Below are 13,178 nucleotides of genomic sequence, written 5' to 3'. Positions count from 1 at the left end.
TAATTTTGAAGCTTTATGGTGAGGGTCAATGGCATTATAATGCCCTGATGGCTCCGCTCAATTTTGTGGACACGTCTGCAAACACCACCTAGTTTTATTTAACGATCTATTTTGCTGTCCCATTAAGTCAAAATCCTATTATATCAAAAGTAGAGTCTGTTCAAAACAATGTAGTCCTCCAAAAGCATGCTTTCAATTATATCTTGTTATGGCATAATTAGGATGATGCTTAAATTTTAGAAATCGGCACAGAGCTTCTTGGTTTGTGCTACTTGCTTTGCTGTTAGGTTGGAATCAAAAGTAATTTATTAACTTCATCAGTACAAATTTATAAGTAGGCCTATGGTAAAAGTAGTTTAAATTTACTACATAAATAATTAAAGTTTTGGTAAGTGGGTTTGTTTTAACCAATTTTTAAAATTTATAACGATTCATATTTTTTATGGGTGCAATTAAGCTATTTCACAGCAACAATATCTATGCAAGTCGTATTTCAATAAATTTGACTTCAGTTATATTAGGACACAAGTAGCTGCGCTCATGCTTTGGAAAAGCTTAAAAAAGTAGAATATATTATAATAATGATCAGTAGGTTAACAAATATGGCAAATTAGTATTATCTGTTGACAAAAGGTGGACCTGGAAACAGTCAAAAAAATACCGAGCAAAGAGTTATCGCCAATTTAATTAATTAAATGAGTTATATTCATGCTTGACAAAACATTTGCCCACCACAGTAACAGCCTCTTTAGTAGAGGGAACATGGAAAACAAATAGGATAATTGAAATGAGCACAATAGACAAATAACTTTATATGTAAAATCAATGCATCCAAATTTCTTACAAAAAATTTAACAGTTGGTAAAAATTATAACAAAATGTTTATGATCATGATTATTTATTCAGACGTTCTTGTGACAGTAACCAATAGGAGTAATAACTGCTAACTTAGTCTTCGAGGAAGAAATATTGGCCTGCACGTTTTTGTTCAACATCCTGCAACAAAGAAAATTGGTTTGTAAATGAAACAGTAAAAATTAAATATTAAGTTAACAGTTAGTTTGTTTGTTACATTTTTGGTACAGATTTCATTAGGCGAAGGGGTTTACGATTACGATTTAGTATTATGTATCGGTTTAACAGCAGGCTTGTAACCTTACTGACCAAAATAGATAAAAATACACAAGTAACAATAAACACAGAATTTTTGGAGCTACTAACTCCTTCAGTAGTAGAGTTTTGTTCTTGTTAAGTTGTTTTGGTTTTGGGGCCCTTTTATTTATAACAATATTTTCATACTGAATTAGACATCTCATCTGCTGTAGCCAATTTTTGTCCAAATACAAAACATTGCTACCATCTAAAATTATATTTCCCACATTAAGAGTAAGGATAACCATTTTTTGGAACCACTACTTCCATTTTCAGTTATAGTCAAATAGTCAAGACCTAAGAAAGCACTTGTACTCGGTAGGAAAATAACGCTTTTTAAAGAACATTAATACTACCTCCAATTTGCCAACTATCTACGATTAAAGTTAGTTGAGTGGTCAAGTGTAAGAAAAACCTATCGTTTGTTTCAAGAATCGTGAAGTGTTTTCCCCTATTCTCTAAAGTGACTTCTTAGGGCTGTCTAAATATAGACTCTCTCTACTATAGAAAAAGAAGCTGGTAAAAAATAGTTACTACATTTCATGATAATTTGTGAACCAAATAATATCAAGTGTAGATATTATTTTCAAATTTAAAATAAAACAAACCTTGACAGACTGAGCCTTGTTGATGCGAGGTCGGAAGTTGTTAGGGTCTCGCCGGAATGTGATTCCGAGCAGTTCCAAGAAGCGGTTCATCCCAGCCAGCAGTGACTGTGGAGTGTTAGCTGTCGTGTCCACACTCGGAATACCCTCAAACACAATTACTCGGTCCGCCAAGTAGGTTGCCATGATGAAGTCGTGTTCCACCACAAAACCGGTCTTCTTAGCGTGCAGAATGAAACTGGAACCATCATTAGGCTATGTTATATCTGTCCCATTGATTCTATTTTGATTTTATTTGGTACTAGCTGTAACCCGCGGGCTTTGCCCCGTTTAACTTCTTAATTTTCAAGATTATCTCGTTCGCATGGCTCAATCACGTCCTGGTTGAAGTTTGTTCGCTACGCTCACTCACCTTTAGGTTGGAGCTCGTTCGCTACGCTCACGAGCTTATATTTTAATATTTAACATTGGAGAATTTAAACGTTGATGAGTGCACAGGTGTGCTGTGATTGGGGTTTAATACATTTGGACTTATTAAAAAGTAAAATAGTTTTCTGTACTGCACTCTTTAGAAACACTGTGGCACTATTACAAATCATGACTAATACTAATACAGAATGTTGTGATTATTCAAAACGACAAAACAGTTGGTGAAAGAAAAACATCTGCTTTTAAATTATATTTATTTGTAAACATTGTAGATCAAAAAGTCTGACATTGGCCCACTTAAAACCCTCTGGGGCAGAGCCCTTTTGACAGATCATCACCAAACTTCACTCGAACCATCCTTGAAAGATGCTTAACAATGCCTGAAAGTTTCATTACAATCTGTCGAGCAGTTTCGGAGTCCATAACGTATATACACACACACATACATACATACATACATAGTTCCTCTTTTATAGATATAGATTTAATAAATCAGGTGGAAACATTAACAAATATCATTTACCTACCTACAATTGTTTTCAAACTAGCCTTTTCAATTCAGTTCTTGGACTTTAAAAGATTCACTTTAAAGTATTGTTTACTTACTTTACAGTAGACTGTTGTTTTGTTGCTTTACAGTGCAAGGTTGGACCAATGAGGTTCAAGAATTGAGACAAAAGAAGTAAAACTCTAATACTTGGAACGTCATTTTATCAGCTGTTAAGAAGACCAATTTACTTGATTACAAGAGTGAGTGGTTGGGACAAAGATTTGTTGCATCACAATCAGTGCATTGAGAGGTTATTAACAAAAACATAAATCTCTTAGAAGTCATGAGTAGTGATAAAAAAACGGCGGTAAGTAAAATAGTGTACTTAACTCTAAATAAATAAAAATGTTTTATTAAGAGTTTCTCTGGTACACCAGCTTTTCAGAACAACTTTCGTCACTATGCACTCTACTATTTGGCCGTTATACACTTATGGAAATAGAAATTGCACAATAAACAACTCACAACTAATATTTAACGTAGTTACACTAAAAGTTGATTGAGCTTGTTTAGCTAATAGCTGAGACACTTGTGACAAAAAAAATTAAATTTACTGAGTTTATATAATATAGTGTTACAAAACATGAACATTGGGAAAAGAAAATGCATGGAATCTAGCTTACTATGAAAAATCACTGTTGTGAGTATAATAACAATAGTGGTAAAATAAGAAACAAATAATTTTATTCCTAAAGTCAAATCTAAACAGCACCCAAACTTTAAGGCCGTTCTCTTTAGTTAGGCAAGAAAATTAATATAGATTTTTTATTTTTGTATGACTGTTTCTAGTCATTTTGTTCTAAACTGTATAGATGATATAGAAGGTGGGCTTTTTTTCAAACACCATCCACGATGTTTAATAATCTTACATCCCTTTCAATTCAACGTGTTTGTACATACTCTAACAAAACTAACACAAACTATTGCTGGTTTATTGTTTTAAGACAGAAAGGCTTGCTCACTTACCGTTTGATGACTTTGGCAGCAACAAGACGCTGTTCAGAGTCGAGGTAGGCGGAAGGTTCATCTATGAGGTAGACATCAGCAGGTTTGCCGAGACATAACGCCATCGCGACTCTCTGCAACTCTCCTCCGGACAAGTTCTGCACCTCCTGGTCTATGATATCATCTATCTTGAGTGGCTTCATCACGTCAGTTACAAACTAAAACAGAACAGAACACATTGTAGGATTGAAGGGTGTAACATAGAGCACAAGGGCCTAGGGTTTTAGGCTTTTTTAGAGGATAGCAGGTTTACCTGCATGGGAAGGAGTCCAAACTGGCACAGGAAACACAAAACTTTACACTAAAAGAGAGTTTTCTTTATGGGACAGTAAACTCTCTCTTTCTTAGTTGAAAATTCTGTCAGTGACAGTGAAATATTCTAATGTTTTGTGTAAGTGTAAAGTTTTGTGTTTCCTGTGCCAGTTTGGACTCTTTCCCATTCAGGTAAGCATGCACTCCTCTCAAAAAATCCTAAAAACATTGTAGTAGTGATTTTAGATATTTAATAATTATTTTCTCCTTCAGTAAACCAATATGTAAAATGCATAATCTGTAAATTTGTAGAAAAAAAATTAGTCGTCTTGACAGCTCCTTGGCTTTGCCAATTGAATACTACTTGGCCAAAGAAATATAATGGAGCAGACAATAATACGGATATCAAACTATTGAGATAAAGTTCAGAAAACAAAAGGCCAATAAAAATAGATTTTGGGTACACATAATGTACTCTTAACCAACTCTTTAATGTACTCTGTAATACTCTTTGTACCAAAATAGACTTAAAATTCCAACTATTGATGTAAAATTAAAATTAGGTTATCCGAATTTTACTCACACCCTTTATTTCAGCTAATTGAGGATGCTGTGTGTGTTACTGTAAGTTGTGAACCTTAGAAATAAATGGTGGTTACTAAATTCTACTTGGCCTTGATAAACAAGGCAGCAAGAGTGAACAGATTATGAATTAAGAAACCGTAACGCAAGTAAAAAAATATATAGGTAGCCTATTTATAATTAATTTATTCCTACAATTAACAATTACATTTACAAATAATTTTACAACACTAATAGTTAGATGAGAGCTTAGCAAACCTGCGGATGAATGTAAGCGTCTCTAATCTTCTCGTGCAGCAATTGACGGACCAGCCCCTGAGATTTGGGACTGATCTTCTGAGGTTTGTAACTGATGTTCAAACGAGGTAACTCACCTGTAAATACATACAACGGTTAAATGAAACTTGGCCTACACTGCAACATCGAACAATCCATTGTCACACAACCTTATATATATAAACAAATATTTTGCAGAGAAAAAGGTTCTTACTCAAAAATTAAAAATTAAATACAGAGTTTAAAATTCTTTACAATGAGATGCATATTTTTAGTGACTTGATAATGGTCAACAAACGGTCTTAGGCCAGGTACAGGCGCAATCAAGGTGCCACATCGCACACATTGCACAATGTGTCCTAGACTCTTATTGAATGACTCTCAAATTCCCCAGGTTTTTCCTGGTTCAAAAAATCAATTTCAAGTTCTTCTGGTTTTCCGGGTTGAGGGCACCCTGACCGTTGGTATGTGTTTAAATTTTAAGTAAAACATAAGAAGTCTCACCTGAGCCATCATCAGGAGCCAGATTTCCGGCTAACATTCTGATGAAGGTTGTTTTCCCTGTTCCGTTCTCTCCCAGAAGCACAAGGATCTCACTATCAGTAAACTGGCCCTGGTGAACGGTCAGCTTGAAGTCTCCCATTGTCTTCACCATGGCGGGATACTCGTAATGGTTCATCCGCTTCACCTCTTCTTCCGTGGCACTCTCGGCCACCTTAAAGACCAGTGATTCGTCTCGGAACCGCAGGTTCTCCGTGGGTACGAACCCATCCAAGAATATGTTAATTCCTTGAAAAAAGTGAACACGTTGCTATTAACACTTTTAAAGAATACAATGTAGTAACATTTGGAGACACAAAGTTGTCTAAATGTTCTAAGAACCCCAGGTTTTCTATGTGTACAAATCCACCCAAGAATATGTTGGTTTCTTGATAAAGTATGTTTTTAATACTTTAGAAGAATATAAAAATCAAGTTTAGCCTATATTTAAACATTCAAAAGTTGAGGCGAAGATCAAAACAGTTACAACAAGTATCTACCAGTTCTTTAAAAAAAAGCATATGTAGATTTAAGAAACCTTTTGTTACAACAATTTTTGTTATAAGTCTAGAGGATCATATCTCGTTAGGTAGTAAAATTCCTTGAATTAAAAAAAAACTCTAAGCAGTTTATCAGAAGTAAGTTATTAGAGAAAATAATTTGCATCAATTTTTAAATTTAAATTTTGTGACCCTTATAACGATAAAAACTTCGTTAGATCAAAATCATTGACTTTCTAGTAACTTCTGAATAGTCACCCTTATTGGTATAAACAGAAATGCTAGTGACTGCTGAAACTTAGGCCTACCTGGACAGCATTAAATTGCAAAATTGGTTATCTCAAGTCCAGTGGATCGACATCACTACAACATTATTAATAGTAAGCCATCATAATTAAAATTATATACCAACACTATATTGAACAGTAATGGTAAGCTTACCTTCCCTGACGGAGAACGGCATAGTGACGACACCGTAAGCACCCGGAACTCCATACAAGCAACAGATGAAGTCGGACAAGTAGTCCAAAACCGACAAGTCGTGCTCCACTACTATGATAAATCTGTAAACCAACAAAGACGTTAAGTTTATAATCAAATTGAACTGCTTAAATAGTCAGTCGTTAGTTTGTGTAAGTAATTTAGACTAAATAGCTAGATGTACCTTTTTCACAGATGAGATTCTCCACTTTAACACCTAGATTGATGCTAACTTAGAAAAAAGTTTTTCATTCAAAGGAAATACATATTTGTTCTATTACATACTTCAGTAGTAGGGATGAGTATCGATAGTTGATGTTTTTCTATGTTTTTTACATCAATGGTAGGTTACTGATGTTTTCGTCAAACATCAATGGTATTGAGGTATCGACGTTTTCCATTACTGGAGGGAGAGTACAGAGAGCAGACAAAAAAATGGAAAAACATTGATGTTTTCGCAATAATGTTATCGGTACATCGATGGTTGACGTGGTTGTTACCATCGATGGTTGACCTATCGATGGTCATCCCTATTCAGTAGGCCTAAATTAAGCTAAGTGCTTTAAATGTTTTTCTTACATAAGTGGAAGAAATAGAGTGTGCCTATGTAGGAAACTAAACGAGCTTCCGGCTACAAGTTTCTTTTTTTACATTTAATCATAAAATTAGCATTTTAACAGTGTTTTAGGCATGTTGAGACCCTAAAACAAAAAAAAATACAGTGAACACAGATCTAGGTCTTATTGCAATATCAGCATCACACAAAATAATTCATTTCAGTTTAGGTTCATTCATACTACTTTTAGGGGTGGTAGGTTTCAAGTGGGAAGTACCGGTATAGTCGACTTTGGTATCATTTTACAGGTCTTGATGAAACTACACAATAGACATAAAGAAAATAAAAATCGAAACATTAAATAACACAAAATTAGTGGTCCACTAACAATATTTTATTGTAACATGCTAGAAATATACTGACTTGTCTGCCCGAATGAGGGAACGTATTGTGATGGCAGCTTTGAGTCGTTGTTTAACGTCCAGGTAGGACGACGGCTCGTCAAACATGAATATGTCTGCATCTTGGATGCACACCATAGCACAGGCAAACCTCTGCAACTCCCCTCCGGACAGGTCTTCTATCGATCTGTCTCGGATTTTTGACAGATCTGCAAGAAAAATGCCACATTAATTAATATTGTGAGGGGAGAGGAGAGTACTGAAGAGTTCAGTCAGTTCAGTGGTACAAGCGTCTACAGCCTGACTGATCACTTATTGCAAACAGAAAAAACTGGCCACTGAAAAAGAAGAACTAGTTTTCTTGATGACGTATGTAATCTATCCTCTGTTTTGTTTTGCTCTCTCCCACTTCACTAGCTGTTTGGTTAGCTTAGCTTTCTCTAAAACTGATGGATTTTATATTTACAGATAGAAATAAAATTTGCATAAACCCTGTAATAAGTTGGGTACCTACCCGTTTATTTTATTCAGTGCTAATCGTTTCTTATATTTCAAAGTCAATTTGGATGTGTTTTCTTTTTTTTTTTTTATTGCTTCCATAAATCAGACACTTTCAGGGCCTATTGCTTAGACAACATCAATCTCTATCAGGAATCACAAATAAATCAAATGCGACGGATAACAGTTAGGCTATGTTTAATTTTTAGCTTATAATTTAAGTTTTAAGTCAGTTCTGTTCTAGAATGGTGTGTGTTTTAGTCAATTTTTTAGAATCGAGGTTATTGGTAATCCCTCTCTTTATGCTATGATATAGCAGATGCCAGGCCGCAGTCATCAACAAGGAGGTTCTTTTTCAGTATCCAGTTTTTTTCCGTTTGCATTGTTTGCAATAAGTGATCAGTCTGCTGTAGACGCTTGTGTTCAGAGGTAGCCATTGTTATTGTTTGTTATTTACATCTGTTCAACATATGTTGTGTACTCAAATGATAAAAGTTTTGCAGTACACACAAAAGAATACTTACAGTAGTTAGAACCTCTCCAAATATGATAATCACAAGATCACGTATTTGACTCCTTAGGTTCGGATAAATATCCTACTATAATATTATAAATGAGAAAGTTTGGATGTATGGATGTATGTTTGTGACAAGTAAACGCGAAAAATACTGGTCGGATCGGGCTGAAATTTGGTGTGATGAAAGTTCACATTCCCGATTAACATTTCGACGCATTCTTATCTCAAAAGTCCTTTCGGGCTCCGCCCCAGTGGCTCTGGAGTTTCCCATGTTAACCTTATGAGTAATCATATTTCAAAGGAATAAAAGAATTTTGTCAGCTATTTCAACTACACAAGTTGGTTCTATGATATTAAATAGCATTAAAAAGTTATAAGGTTTACCAACAGGGTGCAGTACCTACTATTAACTTTTTTGCATTTTGTGTCCTCTTCCCGTTGCAAAGCACGGGTACAACAGCTAGTTTTTACATATAGGAAGACACACTGTTAAATCTTGACTAATGTTTTTTTTTATTTATTAGTAGAGATATTTTCTTGATTTAGCTTGAATAGATACATTTTTATGATTTAATGGAACGATTTTGATGATACAGCGTGATCTTGGTAAAGTTAAGGTCACATTTAGCGCAATTTACTGCAGCAAAACTGAGATAAAGTATCATGGCATGTGTAGGCCAACTTAGATACTTAACCTAACCTTAAATTAATCTCGCCGTACCCCCAAAAAATATTCTATATCCGCCACTGCTAGTAAAAAAACTAGGCTAACTAAGTTTTCATGAGGTTTAAAAATCTCAAATGTAATCCAGTCTTCTGGCAAGGAAGAATTAAAAAGAACAGTGTTTTCAATACTTTTTCGCCTAATAAAATTTTACAAGCCAACAACATAGGCCTAACTGACAAAACATGAGAAATATGTAGGCCTATTCTTATTAATTTATCATGTCTGGAAAAGGTTCTGCTGAACAAACATTTCCAAAATAACAGGAAAGAGGCAATTGCTTAGTAAATAATGCCATTTCTAATAATTGACTTACCTATTCCAATCATTTTTATATTTTCAAAGAATAAATTGTAAATTCTGTAAAGTTAACAACAATTGACCTCTACAAATAATTAAAATTTAGGAAATTTTAAGAGCTGAAATACATAAATAACATGCATACCCAATAGTTCACAAATCTCCTGTTGGTTATCTCGTTCACTCTTTTTATCCATAAGCTGCTGGACCGTTCCTTTCACTGCCTTAGGGATCTGGTCAACGTATTGCGGCTTGATCAACGCCTTCAAGTCATCTTCCAAAATCTTGGTGAAGTAGTTTTGCAGCTCAGATCCTCTGAAATGGCTCAGGATCTCTGTCCAGTCTGGAGGATTCTAAAATGATCATTATCATAACTTTTGAGACATCAACTTCTCCCAGTACCTGGAGCTAATTATGAATGAATGCGAGTGTAGATTTAAGAAGGAAGATCTCTCACAATTAATCTGGTGACCGTTTAACAGTCTAATCACTCAGCTAGGCCTACATGATTTAATTTATGACTCACTTCAACCAGTATCATGACATTTTGATTCAATATCTACATCTGATTATGCATAGAACTAATGGTTTTGCTATCTTGCAGCTAGAAAAAGCTTATGTTATCTTACACATTCATTAACCAACTAACCAAGCCAATGAGAGAATGAATGAAATGCCTTAACATTCAAATGAAACAAATAAATAGCTTAGGCCTACTTTTAAAACAAAAAGATGAATTTGTTTATACTAACTGTAATTAATCATCCCTGAATTAAAACAATGATGAAAAGAAATAGGTTACAGTACTTGTAAATTATTTAGGCCTAATATGAAAATCTAAATATGATTACCTACTAATTAATTGGTGTACTACATACCGAGTAACGACCTAGGTTAGGCTTCTGTTTTCCTGCTAATATTTTGAGAGCGGTTGACTTGCCGATTCCATTGGTGCCAACCAGCCCTAGGACTTCACCTGGTCTAGGTATAGGAAGTCGATGCAGCTTGAAGGAATTTTGAGAATAACGATGAGTTGTGTCTTTTTCTAAATTACTTGGCAAATTGATAATCGTGATAGCTTCAAATGGGCATTTCTGAAAATAATTCAAGGAAAATAAATTGAAGTAGTATTTGTGGTATCTGGAGGAAGAATGGAAATGTAAGATTAATAATATAGTTCATTCTCTGCTTCTAAATTATAAACAACATGGCTACTGCCTGTCAAATCTTAACGTTTTTGATTAAAGGTTTCTCTCTCCCTCTCTCTCTCTCCAAAATCTTCCATTGGCTGAAACACAAATTTTGTGAATAAATAGGAAGAAACTTAGCCTAACTTCTCCTACAGGTATGGATTTTCCCCACCTGGTAAAAGTTTTTTATAGGCTACAAAATTCTCAAAATGAACGATTAAGCAAACAATAACTTAGGTTTAAGTTTTTAATACATTAGTAAGGGAACTGTCATGTTATTTTGTATCCAAAGTAATAACAATTTAATTTTGTAGTAGGCCTACAGTTGTAAGATAGGCATATACACTTTTTTATCTACTAAGTGAAAATGTATTTAAATTTGTTGTTATTAATAAACTTGTCATCTTTTTAACTAAGACCAATCATATACCGTAGGCTATTACAAAATAGAGAGTACAATAAAATGAAACCTATCAAGGACTTACTTTTACACAGATACCACAACCAATACAGAGCTCTTCAGAAATCACAGCCAATTTATCATTAGGCGTAACTTCAATACAGAGCTTTCCCATTCTCACAACAGGGCAGGATTTCTTGCATTCTTGACGACATCGTTTGGGTTTGCATTTGTCTGTGTTGACAATTGCAATACGAGTCAACTTGTCCGTCTCCTCTGTTGCTTTGTGGTTACGAGGCATTTCTCTGAAAAATTATATAATTTAAAATAAATTAAGTTAATATGACAACTAATATCATAAAGTTTAAGTAAATTAATGACACAAGTTGTTGTAATGAAAAGCAACATTGCATCTGAAAACACTTTCCGAATGAAAATCTTTTTTATGTAAGTAAGTTTATTATTTATTTAATACAATACAGTACCTAACTAAGACTAGGCCTAACTTATTTGTAGCCTCAAATTGGTGAAATTGGTTAGAATAAAATGTAAATTATAGGACCAACTTATTTTGTAACTAATCTTAAATGGGTATGGGCGATGCATCAATTTTTCTTCACTTAATGACAAGATTGAAATGCAAGGGCAAAGTTAGATGTTTTAAGCAATAAATTAAATTTCTATAACTTGCTAGGTTTATAAATGTAATTTGATTTTGGGTCGACTTTCATAAGTGGGGCCAAAAACAACCGAATAAAAATATGATAGAGCCTATATCAATTATTTGATATCCTATTGATTATTTCATTCGGTTAGTTAGCTAGGTTAACCTAACTCACCAAACTTGATATATCGAATTACATCATATATCGATCGATATATTCATAAGGCTGTTTTTGGCCCCACTTATGAAAGTCTACCCATAATTTTACCTAACAAGTTTTTCAACTAAGTTAGATTAGCCTATAGCCATTCAGCATGAACTATTGTCTTGTCGGAGAGACTTTTTTGTTATACCATTTACCATCTCTAGCAATTTTTTGGGTAGCCTGCTTACTTTCAGTTCTGGAGAAAACCTAACCCTTCACATCTCAACAATTCTTAGGCTACAGAGATCTTTAAAATTATATTTTCCACTTTTAAAAGTTATTTATTGACCAGATTAAAAGTTTAGCGGTTGGTTAGCTGTATAACATAAAACATTTTTTACTTTTTAAGGATCATTAAAACAACTGTAGCATGAATGTGGGTTAGGCTATTATAGGTTAGGTGATAAACTAATTTCGATTTTAAACCATTATTAAGCCTTATAAAGACTCAAATTTTTAGATACGGTTTTAAACTAATTACATCAGCGTAATAAAGTTAGAATTGGTAATGTCAGCTTTAATAATTAAATAATATACTAACCCAGATGTCGACAGACGGGTGCAGTTTTCGTGTCAACCGCACCAAACGAAAGGAGGGGGGGTAATTTTGTTGGTATAGTATAGGGGAGGGGAGGGAAATAATCAGCAGGCAGAGGCAGACGTGAGACAAGAAGACACAGATAAAAAAATACATTATACAATCTTTTTCTTATTGGCTACGCCAAGAGCATGGTAATGAAATGTAGTGCATGCGCACTCAAAAGTGCCTGCTTGTGGAAATGCCGACTGCTTGTTGAAATAATTCCGAGTGCGAGTACGACTGTTTTTTGTAGAAATTCCGAATAAACACTCCGGTCTCCGCTACATGTAAAAGGTACCGTAGTGAAACGTCACAGGATCACACCATAAATAAAACATAGTCCATTGTTTTCTATAAATCTATGGCCACACTACACCTTTTCCAATTTTATTTGAGAAACAGTAGTAGTTTATTTGAGAACACATCAATTTTATCGTATTTGAGATTAGTCAAATATATTTTAGAAAACATCAAATAATGAAGTTGAGAACAGTCAGTTGCGTATTTGAGAAGGCATCAAATTCAATTAAGAGCAGTAAATTGTAAATTAAGAAAAGGTTAGATGAATTTGGGAACTTGTGATTTTCTAATGAGATACTCCAAATTTAGCTGTTTAGTTTAGTAACCAACTTCTCTAATTAAAAGCCCTAATTCTGAAATAAAATTAACTATTTCTCAGTGCCATATAATACTTTCTCAAATACAATCAATAACTTCTCAAATAAATGTGGAAAAGGTGTAGTTGTTCTTGTTCCAGTAAACATGGCTTTCA

At 34.2% G+C, this 13,178-nt stretch overlaps 1 protein-coding gene across 1 annotated transcript; it reads right to left on the bottom strand.

The window, feature by feature from the left end:
• Positions 1 to 788: 788 nt before the first annotated feature.
• Positions 789 to 12,458, bottom strand: LOC128992727 (protein Pixie). Its single transcript, XM_054416452.1, has 11 exons — positions 12,368 to 12,458; positions 11,043 to 11,262; positions 10,246 to 10,461; positions 9,513 to 9,720; positions 7,351 to 7,537; positions 6,333 to 6,454; positions 5,356 to 5,640; positions 4,834 to 4,949; positions 3,703 to 3,899; positions 1,761 to 1,995; positions 789 to 996 (listed from the first exon to the last, which is right to left on the bottom strand). Exons 2-11 carry the CDS (start codon positions 11,256 to 11,258, stop codon positions 949 to 951), a joined length of 1,830 nt encoding a protein of 609 aa, XP_054272427.1. The 5' UTR covers positions 11,259 to 11,262; positions 12,368 to 12,458; the 3' UTR covers positions 789 to 948.
• Between the last annotated feature and the right edge of the window lie 720 nt (positions 12,459 to 13,178).

Source organism: Macrosteles quadrilineatus, unplaced genomic scaffold (assembly GCF_028750875.1).
Source record: "Macrosteles quadrilineatus isolate MER2022 unplaced genomic scaffold, UCM_ALF_1.0 Scaffold_4__1_contigs__length_99947679, whole genome shotgun sequence".
NCBI lineage: Eukaryota > Metazoa > Arthropoda > Insecta > Hemiptera > Cicadellidae > Macrosteles > Macrosteles quadrilineatus.
The sequence above is the reverse complement of the archived record's forward strand: the minus strand, read 5'-3'. Positions and strand labels throughout refer to the sequence as shown.

Excerpts from the sequence above, each read along its gene's own strand:
- LOC128992727 (XM_054416452.1), bottom strand. The coding sequence starts at position 11,258 with ATGCCTCGTAACCACAAAGCAACAGAGGAGACGGACAAGTTGACTCGT. Across the intron at positions 9,721-10,245 it reads CTAACCTAGGTCGTTACTCG|AATCCTCCAGACTGGACAGA; the intron begins GTATGTAGTACA and ends TGATCATTTTAG. Across the intron at positions 997-1,760 it reads ACAAGGCTCAGTCTGTCAAG|GATGTTGAACAAAAACGTGC; the intron begins GTTTGTTTTATT and ends TCTTTGTTGCAG.